Raw genomic sequence first — 21,640 nt, 5'->3', positions numbered from 1 at the left:
CACCTCACATTTTATTTAAATGTTCTACACTAGTTTGTTACAAGGGAGAAGAAAATAAGGCAAGAATGATAATGATAAAAATTTATTTATTCATCATTATTTTATTTTGATTTCTTAGATTTTATCTTCTTGATGTAAAACTCTAATTCTTTGCCTTCAAGGACATACCCATCAGCTCGTCCACATTGTCCGGGTCTAGATGCTAGACAAGCTGGAAAAAACAAAATTGTTTCAGACAACTAGATAACAGAAATTTATCTCAAGTAACAACATAAAATAATACTATCAGAGTAACTATGACAAGCTAATCATTGTTCAATATGTAGATTCAAAACGAAAACTACAAAAATCTTGAACTCGCTAAGTTTTATCATCATTCAAATGAACTGTTAAACTGGTTTTGTGAAAATAAAAATAAATCAACATACCTAATAATCTACCGGTAGTGAATTGCTCCTCAATAGCTGGTTCAACTTTGGCCATCTTCTTTCTCAGTTCATATTTATGTTCAATCTTTTTAGACATTTTCTTGTTGAACACAGCTTCTTCTTCAGGCGTCTGAAAAACAAAAACCAAAATAGTACTCCTTCAGTTAAAACTAAAATTTTTAAAAAATTTCTTGATATCAGAATGAATAAGGAATTACATCAACACAAAATCAGTTGACACGCTAGCTCATCATTCAAACTTAACTTTATACACCCTGTGTTTCAAACTAAACTTACCAATTTGGCTCCCTTCTTGCGTCCCAAGGGCAGCATATAGTGACTTTCATAGTATTGCCTGAATGGAGTAGCATCAATGACAACAATTGCATTTTTCACTAGTGTTTTGGTACGAACCAACTCATTGTTGCTGGCATTGTAAACAACATCAATAATCCTGGTTTTACGCGCACATCCTTCACTGCCCCACGCAAAATTACCTGTGTCCAACCTGAGAGCACGGTATTTCAAGTTACCTCCTCTGGTTCTCACATAACGGATCCTTCTGGACCCCAATTTTGTCTGAGCAGCTGGTCGCCCTAACTCGAACTTCCTCTTTTTACGAAGAGGCTTCCTTTTACCTCCGGTGGCTCTCCTTTTATGCCAGTGGTCTCGGCTGATACCTTAAAAACAAGAGCACGTTTCAATAAAAAAATTTCAATGCATACTTCATATATCCGACTTTAAGTAATATCAGAACGCTGTGGGATTTTTTGTCTTCAGCACACACATCGGACATATATAATTTGAATCATCATGTATGAATTAAGGTTATCTATAACATCAGGGCACATTGAAAAAGGGAAAGAAAATACTATCATCAAATGATTAAGCATTACCAAAATAACAGTCAGTAGACTAGGATTGCAAATTTAGCAAAGAGAATTTCTAAATTTACAAAGATTCTGAATACACAACCAATACTTTTACTCACCCATTTTGACTATGTATATTACATCAGTCACAAACTAGAAAGACTTCTGTTAGAGAACGACGGAGATAATCGGTTTGTCATCTGTCAATGCGCATGGAGAGCATGAATAGTGTTTTTCTTTTCCAATGGCCTCATGCTACAATATTTTTCATGAATCAACTATAATAATTATAATATTGTTTTTTTATTATTCAGAATAATTTATAAAATGAAAATATTTCCCTATATTGAATTTAGAAATATCGTGAAAATAAAAATAATTCAAAAAATATTTTAATGATCACGCGTCTGCATTCTTAACTTCAATAATTATTGACTAACTATTATTTTCAACTTGTTGTCACTATCATTTTTGCACAACAAGAATAAAAAATTAGAAAAAACGTTCATCGTCTTAAAACTTCACCTTCAATAAGTTTTCAAAGATGGCGCTTTCGAGGAAGCCCAGAAAAAATTATTCGTGAATTCAAAATTCAATTCTAGCAAAGAATCTCAATAAACATTATTGATATATTTTTTTGTGGAATTGGAAATATGCTCAGTGGAGTTTTACCAAAGATGGTATGCTCGTTTTGAGCAAGATCAGTAAAAATCGTAACTATGTACAATGCATATACAAAAAGTTTTCATTCTGTTTAAAAAAAAAGTAAATCAGTGCTTGCAAATAAAAAAGTATAGAAATCGTTCATAAGAAATCATTTATTTACAATAAATCTATATTTTTCTGTATAGTACGAAAAAGACACCACTCCAAAAATCATTTTTGGTAAAATGGATCCAGACTTATTTTTGGGACTGCATTTTTGTTCCCAACTGAATTCTGTAGCTTCTTATTGTGAAGATGATGAGGTAAGGACAATTTTATTTCAAATCAATTCTTGCCTTCCTTTTTCATGTGAATTGTTGATTTTAATTATTTTTTAGCTTCTTTTTTTTGTATATCTATCATGGTTTCGTTTTTCTCTATCATCTTTTCTTACTCTTTCATCTCTTTTCCTATCGCCTCTATCTTTTTCATGTCTTCTTCTATCTTCTCTTCGTTCCTCTTCCCTAGCATTTCTTTTTCGTCTACTTATTTCATCAATTCCCTTTTTTTCTTTACCTACATTTTTTTTAAACTGTTGTTCATATTTATCAACTCTTTTTTTCCTATGATAATTATTTTCATCAGAACTTTCTGAGCTGTCACTTTCATTCCTTTTATTTTTCTTTTTTTTATTGTCCTTGATTTTTTTCTCTTCTTCAGAACTTGAACTGCTACTTGAACTATCTGAATCAGATGAACTGCTATCACTACTGCTGCTCTCTAAATTATCAGGCAAAATGATTTGTGGAACCTTTGGTGCAGTTTTTAAATATTCTCTCAATTCATCTGTTAGTCCTCCCAAACCAATTGAAGTGAAGAAGTTTATGGAAAATCTTGTATTTTTGGGATGATCTCGGGGAAAGAGACCAGCAAAGTATGCTTGTAAGCTCCTGAAAATGTGGAAAAGATCTGTTATTTTGTGAAAAATTTATTTAATCAGCCTAATATAACTAATAAATGGGTTTTTAACTTACTCATCTTTAAGCTGTTTATTCAACTTTCCTAATCCCATGTATTCGGCTAACTCTTGAAACAAAATTTTTATAAAAATCCTACTGGAGCTATTAGTGTCCTCTTCATTCAGTTTTATAATTTCTAATACTTCCCATCCAATGGCATAAGTAAATAAAAGATGTGCAAAGAACTTGCTAACATTCCTCAATCTATTAGCATCTAACCTGTGAGTGGTAGCATACGTATCTTTGAATATCTGTTGGAATGGTTCAATATACACCTTGTTGATCTGACAGAAACGTTGGGCAACCAATCCAAAAAATTTTTCATAAGTTCTTTGCTCAGCACAGCAATCTGGAAATTCAGACATTTTGATACACTGAGAAATATAGAGTTTCATAAAGAGTGTTCACTAGAAGTATCTTGAGAACTGAAAATTTATGAATCATAATAAATGGTTAGAACAAAACACATACCTAAAATCATGTGGCACAACTCAATTTCTTGACCAGGTTTTAACTGCATTTTCAATAACTTATGTGTGCATTCCTCAAAATCTAAACTTGACTGCATTGTTAGATATATTGTTCTTCTCAAAGAAATCAAATTACTATCGGTATTGTCAATAATGATGCCTTGTGTTTTATTTTCATCCTCCTTTTCCTCATCTTCATCTTCTTCATCCTCTTCATCATCAGAATCAGATCCAGATTCATTATCAGTATCATCATCCAGGATTTCCTTTATCAATAATTTGTACTTTCCCTCATTTTCTTCATATTTATCATCAAATTGGAATACATCTACGAAAAAAATTTAGTACCTGTAAATTTGGAAACAACATGAAATCTTTTGATGCTTATGATACATACTCAATATGTCCTCCCCCTCTCCTTGCTTTACTTCATCTAATGTAATAATATGAGGAAACTGATCTTCTTCATCAACTAAATCAAGCTCTTCTGTAACAGCGACATGATCTTTAAAACCATCCTTTCTGATTTGAAACATAACCTCAATCATATATTGAATTCTCCGTTCCAACTGTCCCTCATGTAAAATATTCCTAAGCATCTCGAAAATGGCATTTATACCTAGAAAAATTCAAGATTAATAGAAATTGACTGGAATTTGTCAGAGCTCTCAATAGAGTTGAATATTTTAGCATTATACAAATTTTGCAGACCCAATTTACCTTTACTTGAAACTTCTGTTAATTTTTGTCCACATTCTTTCAAGAAAGAAATAGCAACTTCAACTGAATCATCTGTAGGTGTTTCTACCAATAATGTTAATATCTCTAATGCTAAAATTTCATGAGCTATTCCTTGATTGGTTAAATGGGCAATAAAAGTAGTTGATGAAATACAAATAGCCTTATTATTCTGCTTAAAACTCCTTCTGAACTGAAGTACTAATCTTTTCAGTAGTAATTCACCAATATTTGGAAATTTTGTGTTAATGATAGCAACTAAGGCAGCGTATACATTAGTGAAGGTTGGTGAAGCTGCTTGAGCTTGTATAATAGATTTACATAATAAACCTCTACCCCGTACAATATTTTCATGAAGCAATTCTTTTGCTATTATAGCAATATTAGATGTATTCACTTTGTTTATATAACCATGGATTGACTTTTTCAAAGCTTCCCAGGCTATTCTTTGATATGCAGTTGAGTTTTTATCGGTAATCTCAGCTTGCATCATTCTTAATTTTGCTGGTGGTATGTAAGCACCACCTGTTTTAGATGTGAGCATATCAACCTTCTTTCGTTCTCGGGGCATTGGAGCAATTTCATCCTTCTTCTCATCTTTATTTTCCACGTCATAATATCGGCTACCAACAACTGGTGGCTTATCATCTTTTGCATATTTATTCCAATACCGGTCACTATTTCTTTTCTTTTTGTCCAGATCTTCTCCATAGTACCTTTTATAAGAAGGAGATTTGTCGCGACGATGCCTCTTCCTATGTTTTTCTTCATGTTTTGGCGACAATGATTTCTTTCGTTTAGTTCTAGATGATTCTGGACTACTGTCTTTAGAATTCGTCATCCTTTATGAGAAAAATCCACAGTAATAAATCAAAATATATTTAATTTTGGCTTTACTTTGATTTGATTTTTTGACTCTTCAACAATTTCTATGTTTGAAAATTAGGTTAAATCCATAGAAAGACTATAGTTAAGTCATAATGTCAGTTTTCGGTGGTCTACAATCCAAACCAAAGAGTAATTTTAATTATTATCTGTGTTTTCAGTTTTCATTTCTCGCTGGATTGATTGTTCTGTGCTTGATCCCTTGCTTTGCTTGTTATTTTTGAGATGGCTGACGATGTGGAAAATGATGATAACTGGCTATATGGCGAAAATAATGATAATGTTTTGAAGGAATCTGAGAAAGAACCCTCTCCCGATAAAGAAAAATCTTCCGAAGAAACTCCTGCTTCAGTTTCATTAGTGAGTTACTGTTATACAAAATGTTTGAATTCTAACCTAAATCGAATTTCTTGCTCTATTAGCCGCCTATTGGTGATGGTCCCCCAGGAGTTGATAATGAAAATGACGTCGAAAATGGCACACAAACTGAAGAGAAAGAGGAAGGCGAGGTAGAAAATAAGCCAAATGAAGAGGACAGTGATAAAGAGGATTTAGAAGAAGATAGTGACGATGATGTAAATGTTGTTATTGGAGATATCAAAACTACACCTTCGTACACCGCTTTGAACATCAAAAGGAGTACACTCATAAATACTGCAGCTGTAGACAAAACTAAACAGGTTGCTGGCAAATTTTCAGTTGAGGAATTTGATCAAGTTGGTATGATAAATGGAGTACCAGCCACAGATTATAATTTAGATTCCTTGGAAGATAAGCCTTGGAGAAAACCTGGAGCTGATATAACAGATTATTTCAATTATGGATTTAATGAAGATACCTGGAAAGCATACTGTGAGAGGCAGAAAAGGTTAGTTGTCCTTGATAACACCCCTCTTAAAATTACGTTAAATAACTTTTGCTAAAAAGTGGGTATGAAATGAATTTATTTCTAGGATACGGGTATCTGAGTCGGGAATTGGACTCCAACCTCTAAATGCTATTGGTTTACCTCGTGGTCCAATTCCTATTTCTAACGATAATAGTAAATATGCTAATAACTTTACTGGAATCAGGAAAGCAGGTCCTCCACCTGGTAGGAGAATGACAGGTTCAATCGATGTTCTTGGGGGAGAACAACCAAAGGAAAATGTTATTCAGGTAAGGAAATTATTTATTATTATTATAGGAACCCATTTTTTCATCCTGGTACTCTTGTTTTTGCTCCATAATTCCTCATTACATGTTTTTATGAATGACTAATATCCTAATTTCAGGTAATGACTGCTGATCGCAGAGAGTATAGTAGAAAACCACCCGGTTTTCCCGATATGTCAGTTCCACCACCAGCAGCCACCTTCGAACCTTTTCAACCAGAGTATGGTTTTAATCCTGAACCTGATCCATATTTTGGAGGTTATGAACCAACACAGGATTGCCAATGGGGTATGTTTTGTAAAGATTTTTGCCAATTTTTCATCAATTCCACAATTGATTGCATGTTTTGCGCACATCTCAAAACTTAAACAGCTTTTTACATGAATTGCAAGAAACAGATTCAAGGTGGATTTTTAACTACCATTGAAGCCATTGTTGAAATTTTTTTCTGTGATTATTTTTTTAAATAATTGTTGCATATTTCTCTATTGGCTGAATGTTTTTCAGGAGCAGTTAATCAGCCAGCTTGGGCACCATCCGACATTAAATCCCTCACCCCTGGACCTGCTGCCATGCCTCATAATATGCCCATGGGACCCCCTGTAGGAATAACTGGACCACCACTGTCAAGCAGAGACAGGGATAGAGATAGAGATAGGAGTCCATCCCACCATAGAGAAGATAGAGATCATGATCGAGAAAGAGATAGAGATCGGGAAAGCAAAGTTAGGGAAAGATCAGAAAAACCCAGAGATCGAGAGAGAGAAAGGTCCCATAGAAGAGATAGGTCAAGGAGTAGATCTAGGCGTCATAAGTCTAGGTCAAGAAGTCCAAGTCATAGATCTCATAGGAAAAAGAAGTCAAGGAGACACGAAGAGAGAGACAGTGAATGAATTCAATATTTAAATTACTTTCCATTTGATTTATCCATTCTAGTTTGTTAAGTTCTAATTGGAAAAAGATAACGGTTTTATTTATGTAAATTAATTAGTGATACAAAATGAAATACAATTTTATATGTGGATACTATTCAAGACTAATAAAGTTATTCCATGAAGCCAGAATATATTTGTTCATTATATTGTTTGATGCTTTTGAACCTTGCTGAATATTTTTACTGAAGAGGTCTTGTGACAAAGTACGACTGTCAGTGAAGTTCCCTCCATGCTCTACGATCATCTGCCAAGCTTCCTAACTTTATGACCTTCAGTCAAGCCCCTTTCACACTTTACGGCCGTCAGTTAAGCCCCCCTTACGACCAAGAGTCAAACCTCTTCATACTTTACGACCGTGACGTGAGTCAAACCCCCATCACACTTACAATCTGTCAGTCAGTCATGTAAAGCCTATTTTACCCCAACTCTCGCTAAAATGGAACCAATTTATACGTATATAAGGAAAAAACTTATTAGACTATTTCAGGCTGTGCATGACTTCTTTATTTTCAATAAGTAAATAAAACAAATTGGATTGAAGTAAACAAATCCACTTCATTAAATACACTTTCAATACATACATTTCACATATTCGAGTATACAAAAAAATTTATGAGAAATTCCACATCTGGAAATACTCTACATCTTCATCAATAAATAATTTCTCTCCAGTCTATAAATAGGTATTAAAATTATTTGTCCACACGAATAATTTAATTATCACAAAGTATGTCAGTAAAATGTTGATGGGTCCGAGCTACTCCATAAATAAATAGAATGTTACAAATGTATGAGCTATGTTTATCAAGAACAAAAATAGATAGGTACCTAGCCTATCAAAATTTCAATACCCTGTACTATGTAATATGGACATTACAATTTCTTGATGACGTAAAATTACTTGAGGATTTGAAGTGAAATGAAGGATCATGAAGGTAATTTCCATCCCCAATATATGCTTATATGCAGAAACTAAATTCATTAATAATTATTTCATGAATTTTTGACGAAATGGAAAAAACCTTCGCTAACACTGAAATACATCTTATAACAAAATGAACTGATTCAAAGGATATTTTAGACAATACCAAATATTTTTGCAAAAATCTAATGGATATAACTTTGGTGACTTTTAGCCAGGAGTGTTTCTATGGAACTACACCTGCCTGCCAACACAGCTTTATTTCATTAACAAAGAGCTAGATATCGATGTATTTCATTGTTTTCATATAAAAAATATTACGACTAGACTACAGACATGGTCACTTTTTGTGTATTGAGCGTTGGTTGCAATCGTATAGTGTGTCTCAAGGAAGCAGCAGAGCCAGATCTTCTACTGGGCTGGGTTATGGTTGTAGTGACGGTCCCATTTGAGTCTCCATTCCTGTAGCCGAGGCAGTGTCCCTGACGGACTCCAGGAAAACACAGGGAGATACAGTTCGCGATCCAGTTTACAGGTGGATACTTTCTACATGGATCCAATTTTAATTGTTTTAATAATGAACAGCATCTATAGGAAAAATTGCAAGTTTTCAAGGTAGGTAAAAGCTTCCCAGATTCCGAGCTACGCTAATTAATAAGCCTATGACTAATAATTCAAGCCTTTACTCATCTACCTTTTGTATACTACAGGGTGATTCACCATATGATACATTATAACTTGTAATGTTATTCATAACTCAGGATATTTTAACATAACATAATTCCAGAACAATGGCGACGGTTAATGAGGTTATGTTATGACCTCACAACAATAATTTGGCAAAAAGTATCAGTTTTTCAAATCCAATGAGACTTCGATAGTCCACGTTTTCGGATTGATGAATAAACCTGTTCTCTATATGAATCCCTCAACATGAGATGGGGAACAAGAAAACATAGCTGTGGAATTCATACTTATGCTTGAATGCTTGTAACTAGGAGCATTAAAAAAAATCTAGCAAAAAAAATTAGCTATCCAACCCTAAGTGTAGATACTTGATAATATTTGGTAACCCCCATAAATATTGAACGAAAAAGTGAAAGTGTAAAATTAGTAACAATTATATATATGTATATTCATTCCCAATTGAAATTTTGAGAATTTGAAAGGAGGCATTTTGAAAGAATATTTCGTTTTTGAAAAACATGAAATGAGGTAAAATGAGACAAAAGCCATTTTCCTATATATGAAATCTACGAAGCAAATTTACCGCCAAACCTTTATAAGTTGTACAACGCTGCAATTGCTTTTCCCCTGTTACTCCAATTGGTCTATTGGAATATCAAAATATCGGTATCAGTTTTTGATTTTGAATTAAATAAAACAACCTAAATAGGTTAAATAAATCTACGTTTTCATGATTATTAATTACCTATTATAATCAGTTATTATTTTACGTTCATATATGTTTTATTGTTAACTTGAAACTCACCTCAGATTTCTACAAAGATGTGTTGAGAAAAGACAATATATTACAGGATTCGCTGCTGAGTTCAATGGTGCTAGACTCTGAATAAACGTTGCAACAGCTATATTATGTTGTGTCTTTGGAATGTAACCATAAACTTGAAGAAGATCGAATACTATATACGGACTCCAACATAAAACAAATACTGAAAATATTTATATTTAAATGAAATCCTTCAAAAAAAAAATCGACCAGAACTTACCGAAAACAATGACAAAAGTCATTTTTACTGTTTTTATTTTGGCCCTAGGTATCAGTCCTCTTGAGCTTGCTCGTCTTGATTCTTGGTCATCTCTATATTGACGTGGATGTCTGCGTTCATCTGTTGGATTTATACGAGGGATAAAAAATATAAAATCATTGGGCTCTGAATACGGATCTGTCTACTTATGCTGATAGATAATTCATATGTTACTTTTTATAATTTATAACATCAACTGGCTCGTTGGTCTAGGGGTATGATTTCCGCTTAGGGTGCGGGAGGTCCCGGGTTCAAATCCCGGACGAGCCCAATACTTTTTGTATTTGAAATCCTAACATGAAACGTTTTTTATGTGATTTGGCATTGAATGTTTTTTCTTTAAGCCAATATTTATTGAACTAGCGAATAGAATGTTGGCTTGAAAAAATCATTCATTGCCAAATTGCATGTGTCAATAAAGTTCGATAGAGAAGAAAATGGAAATAAAATTTTTATTATTCAATAGTTTCATAAATCCGATTTCACAAAACGCTTTCTTTCTCTTTAACCAGTGCCACACTCACTTTGTCTTATGGGAACATGACCAACAGGAATCAAAAGTTTGCTTTTAGACCATATAGTCCATACGATTATGGCGTAACAAGTGCTGATGATTAAAGCTGGTATCACAAATAGTAAAATTGCCACCGATGTCATGTAGATTTTCCATTGAGTGGGGTTCAAATCTATCCAGCATTGGGGAATATCTAAAAAAAAAATATTCGTATGAAATACAGGTAGTGCAGGCATATCGGAATTCCATTTGCGATCTGGGACAAAATATTACATCCTTTATTTATATAATAAATAATTATCTAAATATATAGGTAATTGCATGGTTACATACTTCTTTAATTACTTGCTAGAATCCACCACAAAATGCATTTACATCAATCAAATCAGTTAAAAATAAAACTGCATTCGATATTTTATTTTTTAGCTAATTTTTAACGAATTAATTATCAACAGAAGCTGTTTAAAGTTGGGTGCATTTAACAATGAGCTGGATTCAGCCTTGATTTTGATTACGAATTCTTTACCAATGATCATTAGCGTAGCTAGGTTTTTTAGTGGGGGTCTGGGAAGTTCATTTTAGTTTTATGTGGATTTCAGTATCTGGGGAGTCTCTTCCCACCATGGCCCCTACCTCTGTCGACGCCCATGCCAATGATACCAAAGTTAAACCAGTTATAAACCATTTTCGACTCAAAATTCGAATATTACAGACATTTGGGCAAAATGATGTTTGTTACTAGGAACAAACGCGCAAAAAGTAATGAAATGATGTTAATACATCCTTTTACTCAATGTGCTGTAGTACGAAATTGAATTCTTTGGAATTATTGTCTCAGATAACGTCAGATGGCATACTGTGAAATAATAAACGGTGCACTTCGAATGGGAATTGCAGACCGTAGAAGGAATATTCCCCATTGGACTATAATTTTTGTTATCTTCTAGGGTCATTCAGCTCTTTGTCGATGATAATCAAATGTTCGTTAACCCCTTTATGGAATGTGATCTCGTTTCTATCTCCCATATAGTTCGCCATATCGCTAAAACCCTAGGAAAAATCGATGCATATTCGACATTGAACCTCATCTGAAGCTGTTACAGCTCATCACTTGGAAAAAAATCTTCGAAATTTAATCGCATACCCCAAAATAAAATTGAAGCTTGAAGCATCAAACTTCGAAGTCTTTTACCATAGGGTTTATGTTATTTTCCTTGTTTAATGTATGTAGATTCCTCCAAGCAAATACTCTCATCGTCAAACCGATTTCCATTTTTATTATGTACCTATATTTTGCGAACTTGGAAAAGTTATGTATAATATCTTTAGATGGAATGAAAAGGTGGGATTCTAGTATAGAATTATTCCTTTAAAACCGATACAGGGAGCTTGTTTTCGTATCTCACAGCATTCTGCATGCAAATTCAGTGATATCGCCCAGTTTGTTTTGGTGATTTTCTGGTAAATAAAGTTGTAAATATCCGATAGATTGTGGAATAAATGGAATATGGAATGAATGAAATGAGACGTTACTTAAGGACCCAATTTTTATGATATAACGATGAAGAAAACTTGAAGAGAGGATAAAATCGTTCATATCATTCTCACGGTGATTTGAACTAAAGAAATTCTTTCATGTTTCAAAATAGTATTCGATTTCGATTTCATCACGAAATGGTTGAAGTTAGTATGTTATATAACAACAAGTTTCAAATTGATCCATGGTTTTCACAGAAATTTACACTTTCACCTACCTTCAATTGGTTTTTCTTCGAATAAGAATAGTGCTGGTATGGAGAAGATCATACTCAAAACCCAAGCCAGAAGTACTAGGACCTTTGCTCTTTTCCCTGAAAAGCATTTGGATGGTTACTCTAAAGAAATTTTTTCCGAACGATACGAAAACACCTCTTTTAAAATAAAAAAAATTGAACCATTTCCGCCCCTTTATTTCATTTGCCCATCTGTGTGGAAAACTGAAACTCTGATCAATAAAGGTGACATACCTTTAATGCAAGAGATTGACAGAGGTGGACAAAACAGAGCTATATTTTCATCTATCTGAACGTTGAACTATTTGATTCTTTGATGTCTGAAACAACGAGCATACGAGTATCTCACATTATTGGAGATTTAATGAACGCGACAATAACTATTGATGGTCCACTTTTTCAGAATTCAATAATTTGTCTACGTGCCGTTAATTTTCCTCATATCAGTTGATATCCAGGTATCTGTTGGATGTCAATTTCACCTTCATGAAGTGTTTTCGGGAGATTGTAAATAATTAGAGTAAGAGACCGATTTAACTTTTACTAGAAGAGTTACTTTTTCAGAATATGTATCACATGTACAGAAGTTGATGATAATGACAATTTTTCTGGAAGATTACTCGCAAGTTGACCTTCGAAAAATTCCCAAAAAGATGGGGTCAGTTGAAACTTCTTCAAGACCGAACGGTTCTGCTGAGATGGATGAAATTCCCAGATTTATTACTAGAAGAGTTGCTCTTTCAGAATATGTACCACATTCAGATCAACCATAGTTTTCGTGGTAGATAAATTACTGTAAAGTTGACCTTCGAAAAATTCCCAAAAAGATGGGGTCAGTTGAAACTTCCTCAAGACCGAACGGTTGTGCCGAGATGGATGAAAGTCTCAGATTTATTACTAGGAGAGTTTCTCTTTCAGAAAACGTATAGATTTACGATGATTTTCCTGGAAGATAAATTACTCGCAAGTTGACCTTCGAAAAAATCGAAAAAGATGGGGTCAGTTAAAAATTCAGCAAGGCCGGATAAGTTCTCCAAGCTCGATGAAATTTCGAAATTTATTTGTAGAAGAATTGCCCTTTTAGAATATGTATCCCATTCAGATCTACGAAAGTTACAATGGGTCAGTTTGAAAGACCATTACCATTACATGAATTGATTTCGTTCAATCTGCCGTAGGTTTTAAATGAATGTAATTGTGAAAAATAAAGATCAAAGAGTTTTGGGTTTCAATGTACATTATATTTGCTCAGAATAGACATACTCACAGCTACCGGAGAAGTTCATAGGGTGCGTGATGGCATCGTATCTATCTATTGAAAGGGCCACTAGTACGTAGGTGGACGAGTATGTGACGACTGCTTGAAGGAAACGGATCAATTTACACAGGATGTTGCCTGCGTACCACGCTATCGTGATTCGCCATGCAATATCTACCGATACATTTATCAAGCCAACTGCCAGGTCTGGAAAAAAAGTTGGTCACTGTGGGATTTTCATGAGAAAATAGCACACAAGTTGAATTCAAATAAGAATAGAACAAATTCTCGGGCAAAGTTACATCAAGAGACGCTGATGTTTCTTTAGAATTAAGTTCATATTCGATTAATTTTTTCTAGATTACATGAAAATTCTGAAATCTGTAATATTAAATAATTATTTCCTGAACTGCAAGATCCAATCAAAAGTGCTATTGATGTGATAGGACCAAATTGTCATTATTTTGGTCATTGGTCATTGAAAATTCCAAAAAAGGATGGGTGAATTGACGTACACCTAGTAGTATCAACTTTTTCCAAGTGAATTGTTCCATTTGCAATCAACAAACACATTTAAAAGCTCTCTAATTTTGAACAATTCACATTTTTTTGTGGGAGTCGTTTACAACTATTGGCACCGGCATATTTTCTTGACTTTTCATCCCCTCACGTCAAGGTCGAATCTGAGTTTCTCCGAATAGAAGGATGAATACAAAACAAGCCATATAAGGAATATATTCGTTCACGATGTGGTTTGGAACGTGCTATTTGAAAACTTCCGAGAATTATGACCACGTTATGGATTTCTGGTTCATTCGAAGCGCCTTGAATTTTATTGGTATTTACGATATTCGTGTTTTTTTCTTGATTGTAGAAGAAATCTTCGAGTTTTTCGACCCATAATGATCCATAGAAACTCAAATCTCCCACAAATGATGAAAAAAATAATAACCGACGCATTCGCCATTTTGCAACCAAACCCATATTCATCAATTATGTATTATGTTCTTATACTCTATACAGTGTCCAGCAACAATCGGGCCTCAACTCGTAACTTCATGCAAGGAAAACATATATTTTCATCCAATATTCTTCACTCATATTATCTGGAATTTTGAAGTTGTGCAGAATCCCATTAGAATTGAATTTCTGTCAAAAATTGCTCGATAGCACCTCTCACAATTGATATATCGAAAATCATCCTGAGATATACTGGGTAGAAAAATTTCTTATCGAACATTGTGAAAAAAGTAGAAGAATTCCTTCTTTCCAAGGTAACATACAGATTTTCTTCTTCGAAAAGACTGCAAAATTCATTGAGTATTTCCGATAATAATAAAAAACTCATTGTTAAACTTGTCAAGGATTCTGAAAAGAGTATGATGCAATCTTGACATCACAATTAGATATTTGATCAAATGAACATCTTGTTACTCCATTGAATTACTACTAAATACTTGAATAGAAATATGTGACTTTCATATTCGCACTTGAAATAGAAAGATTGGCTATTTTAATTAGATGTTAACACCATGAAATGACTTACCAGCAATGGCTAGTTGTCTGATGAAAAAGTTCATCCTTGATTTTCTTGTTTTGCTCACGACTAGAGCTACTAACACTGCTGAGTTTCCAACAACAATCATCGTGAAAAGCACCCAAAGGACGGCGAATTGCTCAGCCTGTAACAAAGGAAAATAATACGTTTATCTTCATAACGCCCTTCTTACAAATACATATTTTTACAACAAATCTTCTCATAGGTAATAACGAATATTATTGGAAAGAGCATGAAAAGCTTGGAACTGACAAATTCACCTTCGAGTGAAGTGTTATTTTTCATCAGGTACAAAAAGGATCCAAACAGAAGGTGTTAGCTTCTTCATTTCATATAACATTGTGAACTTGAAGATGTCAGCTTTCTGAGAGGTCATAATTTTTGGGAAATCTTTGAATCATACGTTAAAGGGTCTACCATTTTGAAAACCAACGATTTCTCTATCTTGCTACCATTTTTAAGGGGAATTTTTCAGAGTTTCGATGACTGATGTGCTTAGATTATAAAACCACTGTTATCTGTTTCCATGCCGTCTACTTTCTTAGATAGAGGAGAGCAATATTTCAATTTAATCCATGTAACTTCTTGTCGAAGTTAGCTACGGAACATATGTATGAAATACCAACTCTCAGTTTGCGTTTCAGATCTTGATGAAGCCAGGAATACTGCACCGAATTCCCGTCTCGGTATAAATTGATATTTCCGGTAACTGAAACTGCAGTATAGACTTCCCATCTAGTTTCTTGCAAGAGAAAGGGCAATTTTCATCCGAATTGATTAAACGAAGTTATTTCTCAGTAGATAAGTGATGTACTGAGGGGTGTCAATAATGACAACGATATAATGGAGAAAACGGGCTCCCTGTTGAAATTGCAATGACAATTTCATTTAAGTGATATAATGTGAAAATTGAGTGCAATATCCAGTATCAATTTAATATCTTTGGGAGTAATGTTCGACAAGGCGACGTCTGTTCATTGTGTTCACAACATTGCATAAAGAAGCAACAGCTAGAAGAAGGAAATGAGTATCCATCATGCAGTCCTTTCATCAAAGCTTTCCAAGAAATGTTATAATAATAGCCTATCCTTCCATATCTAGGATTTCGAAATTGGAATGCCAAGAAACCCAAGAAGTTTATGATATCGCCATTATGTAGATACTTGAAAGACAACCAGCCCAGATATTATATCTCGAGAAATTCCCAATCACACCTCAATTTTCAGTTTATTATATTATAGAAACTCGAGAAACGAAATATCAGAAAATACCATCACAACTACCATCGTTACACTTGAAAAGATATTTGTTTTGATCAATTCCCCAGTTCAAAATCCTGAAAATTGCCAAACAAAAAATCAATAGAAGTTTCAGTCTATTGCAAAAAAAGCCCACGAAGTTCGAAGAAGTGAGACATAAATTCCAGTTTTAAAAAATCGCTTATTTATCATTTCCCAGAATGTTGCGCGATATATCTTCTCGAAGCTGAAGATAAAAAGTTTTCGCGCAAAGGTAGAAAGTGTTTTCGCTCTCAGCCGAATTCGATACGAGCCAAAAAGCAACGAACGAAACGGTTATAATTCATTCGCACACCAAATCTCTGGTAACATCAATAAAATAAAGATGATAACCAGCAATAAAAATAAAATATGGGCTTCACGCTATTCGGATATTATTCGATGTATCATTTCATTATACAATAACGTTCACTTTGCGTCGACAATGTTGTCTGTTATTTTGCTGAAATGCGGACGAAACTGGACTGCCTTGTTTTGACGTTCCTATCTGAGCCAAATAACGCATATTCAACGCATAAATTCGTTTCTCTGAAATTAAAAACAGATGAATGATAGGAACACACTTCCACCCATGTTTTAAAAAAGAAATTATACCTATACCTATATTCATATTATTCACTAGAATGACATAAAATCTACATTACTGATTTTGGTAATAACGGAAAGTTGCAACCAGCTCCTTCACCAATTTGCAATCATCTTCGAACGACATATCTGCATATAAATACGAGATATTTCAAGGCTTACCTCATAAAATAGGAAAATATGTCGATTTCTTTTCATGTAGTTGATGCAGACCCACCAATCTATTCCCTGACTAATTAGGGGCAGGAATGAATTGGAAAATGCTGTTAAAAAGGTAGTCAAAACATAATCCTCTTGTTGAACTTTGGAAATTGTAAGAGCAGAATTAATTGACGTTGTGTGTTTTTTTGAGGATCTCTAATCGGATATTTCAGCGTTCTTTTTTTCCAATTCATGCCTTATTTTCATTACATTTTATCGAAGTAAATGAGGCCTTCGATCATATCATATGTTCCAAAAAACCTTCATGAAGAGACAGGTTATTGGAACTTACACGTGTGATATTTAGTAAGAAGTAACAACATTATTTAATGATTTATTGGGATGTTTCAATCGATGTGCATAATTCTCTCTAAAGCACTTCAGACCTGTTGATTTTTGTTAGAATGGAACTTGTTTTGAAAAGAACTTCACGTTCTCAAATTCAAGTGTCAAAATTTTGTCCTCATGTCATGCTCTTTAAGTATGGTCGTGAACAGAAGTTACTCTTCATTCAACTTTATTTTAGCAGTCGGTTGGCCATGGAAATTTGACACATTTCACTCTGTATAGTACGAAAATGTGGGGTTATGAAGCTAGTCAAAACATTTTTGGGTTTTAAATCAACGCTATGTTGCCCGTCCTACGTAAAAGTTTCTGCTATTACGTATTTTATCACAATGTCGAATCTCTTCGGAAAATATCTGACGAACATAATTGAAGTTTATACAAACTGATTGAAGGCATACCAAATCCAGTTATTTGCATGGAAAATACAAGAGATCAGTATAATATCATAATATGCACTAGCTTGAGGAGAGTTAATGTTCGTTATCTTCTTTGGCTTACATCATTTGTAGATTTCAAAAATATTAACCCGAAGATGAAATGCATATGATGCAGTGGTTGGCAATGGGTATCTCCCGAAGGAATTAACAGATAATTACAAGAATGTTAAATTTTTCAATAAAAATCATCTTGCATCAATATAAGTAAAAGGAGTTGAAGTTAAGATACAACTTCACCGTTGAACAAAAATTTCACATGAATAAACAGTAACAGGGCAACTTGCGCGTATTTGTGGCTATTCATCTTAATACATTGATGTAATTATAATATTTAGGTATTTATTAGTACCTTAAGACATTTACATTGTATAGGACAAGTCAAATAAAAAACAGAAAAATCCATTTTAGGGAACTCATTCTCCGATGACATTTATCGAAAATCCTGTAGTTAACTTTTCGCATTAATTCACTCAAACATAAAATTCTGAAATGCCACCACTTTTTTGGGTCTCCCAATAGAAGGAAATTCTTTGTCATACTCTTCATTCACAATCTTTCTGATTGTGGAAATATTCAGCTGAAATATAAGTCGTTTAGATTCAGATGAAACATTATATAAATTCTCTTACCTTGAATATGTTCGCTACCGTCTGACGTATTGTGGATTTTAGAATATAACTATTTGAATGAGCGGACCTGAATTCTAAATAGCACTTCCTGAAACCCTGTCTCTTTTTTCAATCACTTTCGGCATTTTCGAATTTTCGTAATAAAAATTGATATTAGTTGTGGCAACGGCGTTATGACATTAACGACATTTCATGAGTGCCAACCTAACTTCGTTCTAGTTACAAAAACTTGAGAAAATTATTTCATGGCCAACCGACTGTTAAAATAAATTTGAATGAAGTATAGAACCAATAGAAATATATGTAGATATTATCCAATAGAAATATTCTACAATTGAACAAAAATTTATGAAAATTAGGTCAGCTACTCTTTCGACCAAGGAAATCAGCCACATTGATCTTTTTTCAGGAACACGAGCGTTCAACTTTGTTGAATCTGTTCAAAAATTGCCTGAAATGTGCGATTAATCGAATGTTTTGACGAGAGAAAGTTGTCATGTCCATATATAAAATATATAATCAAAGAATAATAATCCTTATAAATGACCGAGCCATCTTTGTTGCAAAACGGCCAATTCCCATAACTCTTCAGTCACTAACGACGTATTCCAGGAAACGCCAGCTGTATTCAATAGAATTCTCAAACTGCTACATTAATCATAATGAAAAACATGAGTACAAAAAATGTGTTTCAACAGAGCGAAGCGTTGAGAACTTCTTAGAGATGAGCCTGACAAAGTAACGTAGGCACTAATGGCAAAGGACTTTATTAACCCCGAGTTTTATATCTATTCCCTTGGTTTCATTCATGCCGTATCATGTCTACATCGACCTTGAGAATGCGAAAGATTGGCCGAAAACACAGGGAAGGATTGAGAAGGAAGTAAGTAATTTTATGCTTTGAAATCGCACCAAGAAATAATGTTCTTAAGAGAAATACAAAAAATTTCTGCATTAGCATTTTAACACAACTAAGAATGTTTACGAAATAAGAAACTCTCATTTTTCATTCAAAAAAAGTCCACTTCTCTCCAACTTCGCTTTACATTTGGGAAATCGTGTCAAATATGAGCTTGTAAAAATGGGCAAATGCCTAAGAGCAGAGGAGTTCATTTTACCCTATTGATTTTGAAATTCCAGAGAGAGATGTTTCTAGGATATAATGAAATCTTTAAATCATATTTTTTCGTATAATTTACATGTTTCGCTAGTCGCTTATCAAAATCAGACGATACATTCTTGAATATCGAGTATATATCGAAGGAAACCTTTTTAAACTCACCGACAGATTCCCCTCTTTTCATGGCTGTACAGATCTCCTTATCATCCCACTCCAGCCCTGGACGGTCTCAATTTAAAGTCATGTTTTGTACCAAGGGGTCCCCCCTTTCCTTTCACATCAAGTGAAAGATATTCCTCCGGTTTGAAAGGGTCTGAATGACTGTTCTAAGTTCAAGTTGAAGGCCCCGTAAATTGATTTGGATTAATTTTCACGCTTTACGTTTTCTTCGGTTCCGAGCGAAACAAGGAAAATTCGACGAGGTTCGGACGTTTTTTTTTCCCGCCAATTATGGACACAATATGAGGAAACTTCGGCTTGAATTCATTGGAGTCGATGCGATTCATTACAGTTGAAAATAACCAATAAGTGTGGGTGTTGGTACTGAGGTATTTTATGTGCATAGCAGACGCGAACTCATGCATTTTTCGAAATATTGAAGAGAGGTTGGAAATTTACTCCACAATTATTCATTACTGAGTCTTTTACACACTACTTCACCACCAGATCATATCAGGAACTAGGGAATTTTCGAACTTGTGATCTAGACATGATTTGAGTAACGACATTGGGTCTAGGGGTCCAATAATAAAGATACTATCTGAAAAATATGACGATTATTACTGAAATATAGTTTCATGAGTGTAATTTTTATTCAATGGACCCCAGTTTTGGGCAATTTTGTATGATTATTGCCTGTATTATGTGTTCTATTCAAACATCCTTCAATTTCCACCTTCATCGAAAAGCGTCCCAGATATTTATTTTTATCATCAAATGGGATGAGGAAAACCAAATATTTGAAGTAAATTTCGATTGGTCCTTTAGCTGGAATACACATCGTGCGTGCCTAGCATGCCGTCTTGTCGTTTGCATATCCTCGTAAATATTATAAGGATGAGGAAAGACGTATGATGGCAGACTGACATGGAATCATAAAATCTGAAGCCTATTTGTAGCACTCTAATATTCACTAGTACGTGTTTGCCCTAACCTTTCCCCATCAGAATGTAGGTTGAGGGAGATGGCTTGTAGACATTATCTGCCAAAAAACGAGTAGTCCTTTATATCACCCTACGAACTAGAAACAAGTGTTACCAACTTATCTATTCATTTCGTGGAGAAAAACTGTTAATTTTATGATAATCACCTTCGACCCAATTTTTGTGGATCCTCTTGCACCAATCAAGGCAGACGTTGCAGGAATGGAGAACAATCAGTATGTCTGCAAATTCGTTCGCCCATTGAACTAACTGCTACTTTACTTGAACATTTCACGCTCCTGCAACATTAGCTATTTGTGTCACCCTGTCTAGGAGCCGGAAATGCAGCTCTATTCCGCTTTATTCTCCTTCCTGCAATGATTTCCGAAGGTGGAACAACGACTAATCCATCGATTATTCCAACTGATCTCATTCCTTTGCAGCTGGTTACAAACTTTATTGTTTTCGAGGCCAAAACTGCAAGGGGATGGAATGCGATTGGAATATTGTGGATGTAGAGCAAATGCTACATCAGTTTTTGCTGAATAACAAAGAATCTGGAGCTGCATTAAAGTAAACAGCTCTGCTTCTACAAATTTCTTACGAATTCATATATAAGAACGATATAAACTACTATAATGATTATTTTCGTTAACTCTAAGAGCTCTTTAATAGGTTAATCTTTTCAGTTTTCTATTTCGATCCCTTTTATATCCATTACCAGTCAGTGAAGAAGAATATTATGACATAACATAAAGTAATTTTCTTGTTTCGGTTCATCCTTGCAATGAGTTGACAAAATTGTATATCACTTTGTATATCAATCAATCACTTATTTCCACATACAAGCATAAATCTACAAGCTGATTTCAATGGTATCGTATACAAATATCTACATCAGGTCTACATCTTCTGAATAATTCAATATGTAAATAAGCAT

The 21,640-nt window shown here is 34.1% G+C and overlaps 3 protein-coding genes and 1 non-coding gene across 5 annotated transcripts in view; 2 read left to right on the top strand and 2 right to left on the bottom strand.

The window, feature by feature from the left end:
* Positions 1-66: 66 nt before the first annotated feature.
* On the bottom strand, positions 67-5,065 carry LOC123310810 (pre-mRNA-splicing factor CWC22 homolog). Its single transcript, XM_044894476.1, has 9 exons — positions 4,155-5,065; positions 3,832-4,053; positions 3,436-3,762; positions 2,980-3,313; positions 2,343-2,895; positions 1,420-1,453; positions 726-1,108; positions 429-558; positions 67-211 (listed from the first exon to the last, which is right to left on the bottom strand). The coding sequence occupies exons 1-9, from the start codon at positions 5,011-5,013 to the stop codon at positions 102-104; spliced, it is 2,952 nt and encodes a 983-aa protein (XP_044750411.1). The 5' UTR covers positions 5,014-5,065; the 3' UTR covers positions 67-101.
* A 159-nt stretch (positions 5,066-5,224) lies between these two features.
* On the top strand, positions 5,225-7,269 carry LOC123311057 (pre-mRNA 3'-end-processing factor FIP1). The gene is made up of 5 exons (XM_044894815.1): positions 5,225-5,417; positions 5,480-5,925; positions 6,011-6,215; positions 6,332-6,500; positions 6,720-7,269. The coding sequence occupies exons 1-5, from the start codon at positions 5,283-5,285 to the stop codon at positions 7,103-7,105; spliced, it is 1,341 nt and encodes a 446-aa protein (XP_044750750.1). The 5' UTR covers positions 5,225-5,282; the 3' UTR covers positions 7,106-7,269.
* A 359-nt stretch (positions 7,270-7,628) lies between these two features.
* The window catches only part of LOC123312164 (cardioacceleratory peptide receptor), a 45,944-nt gene continuing 31,932 nt past the window's right edge, over positions 7,629-21,640 (bottom strand). The window contains exons 3-9 of one of the 2 annotated variants that reach the window (XM_044896420.1): positions 14,929-15,064; positions 13,392-13,589; positions 12,107-12,202; positions 10,363-10,545; positions 9,800-9,919; positions 9,562-9,742; positions 7,629-8,657 (exon numbers count right to left, since the gene is read on the bottom strand). In XM_044896420.1, coding sequence (XP_044752355.1) covers positions 8,393-8,657; positions 9,562-9,742; positions 9,800-9,919; positions 10,363-10,545; positions 12,107-12,202; positions 13,392-13,589; positions 14,929-15,064 — 1,179 coding nt within the window. In that variant the 3' untranslated portion in view covers positions 7,629-8,392. The remainder of the gene's footprint in view (positions 8,658-9,561; positions 9,743-9,799; positions 9,920-10,362; positions 10,546-12,106; positions 12,203-13,391; positions 13,590-14,928; positions 15,065-21,640) is intronic. The other variant, XM_044896421.1, reaches the window with a different exon arrangement.
* Positions 10,037-10,108, top strand: Trnap-agg. Its single transcript has one exon. It is a non-coding gene; the product is annotated as a tRNA-Pro (tRNA).

This window comes from Coccinella septempunctata, chromosome 4, assembly GCF_907165205.1.
Source record: "Coccinella septempunctata chromosome 4, icCocSept1.1, whole genome shotgun sequence".
Lineage (NCBI taxonomy): Eukaryota > Metazoa > Arthropoda > Insecta > Coleoptera > Coccinellidae > Coccinella > Coccinella septempunctata.
The sequence above is the reverse complement of the archived record's forward strand: the minus strand, read 5'-3'. Positions and strand labels throughout refer to the sequence as shown.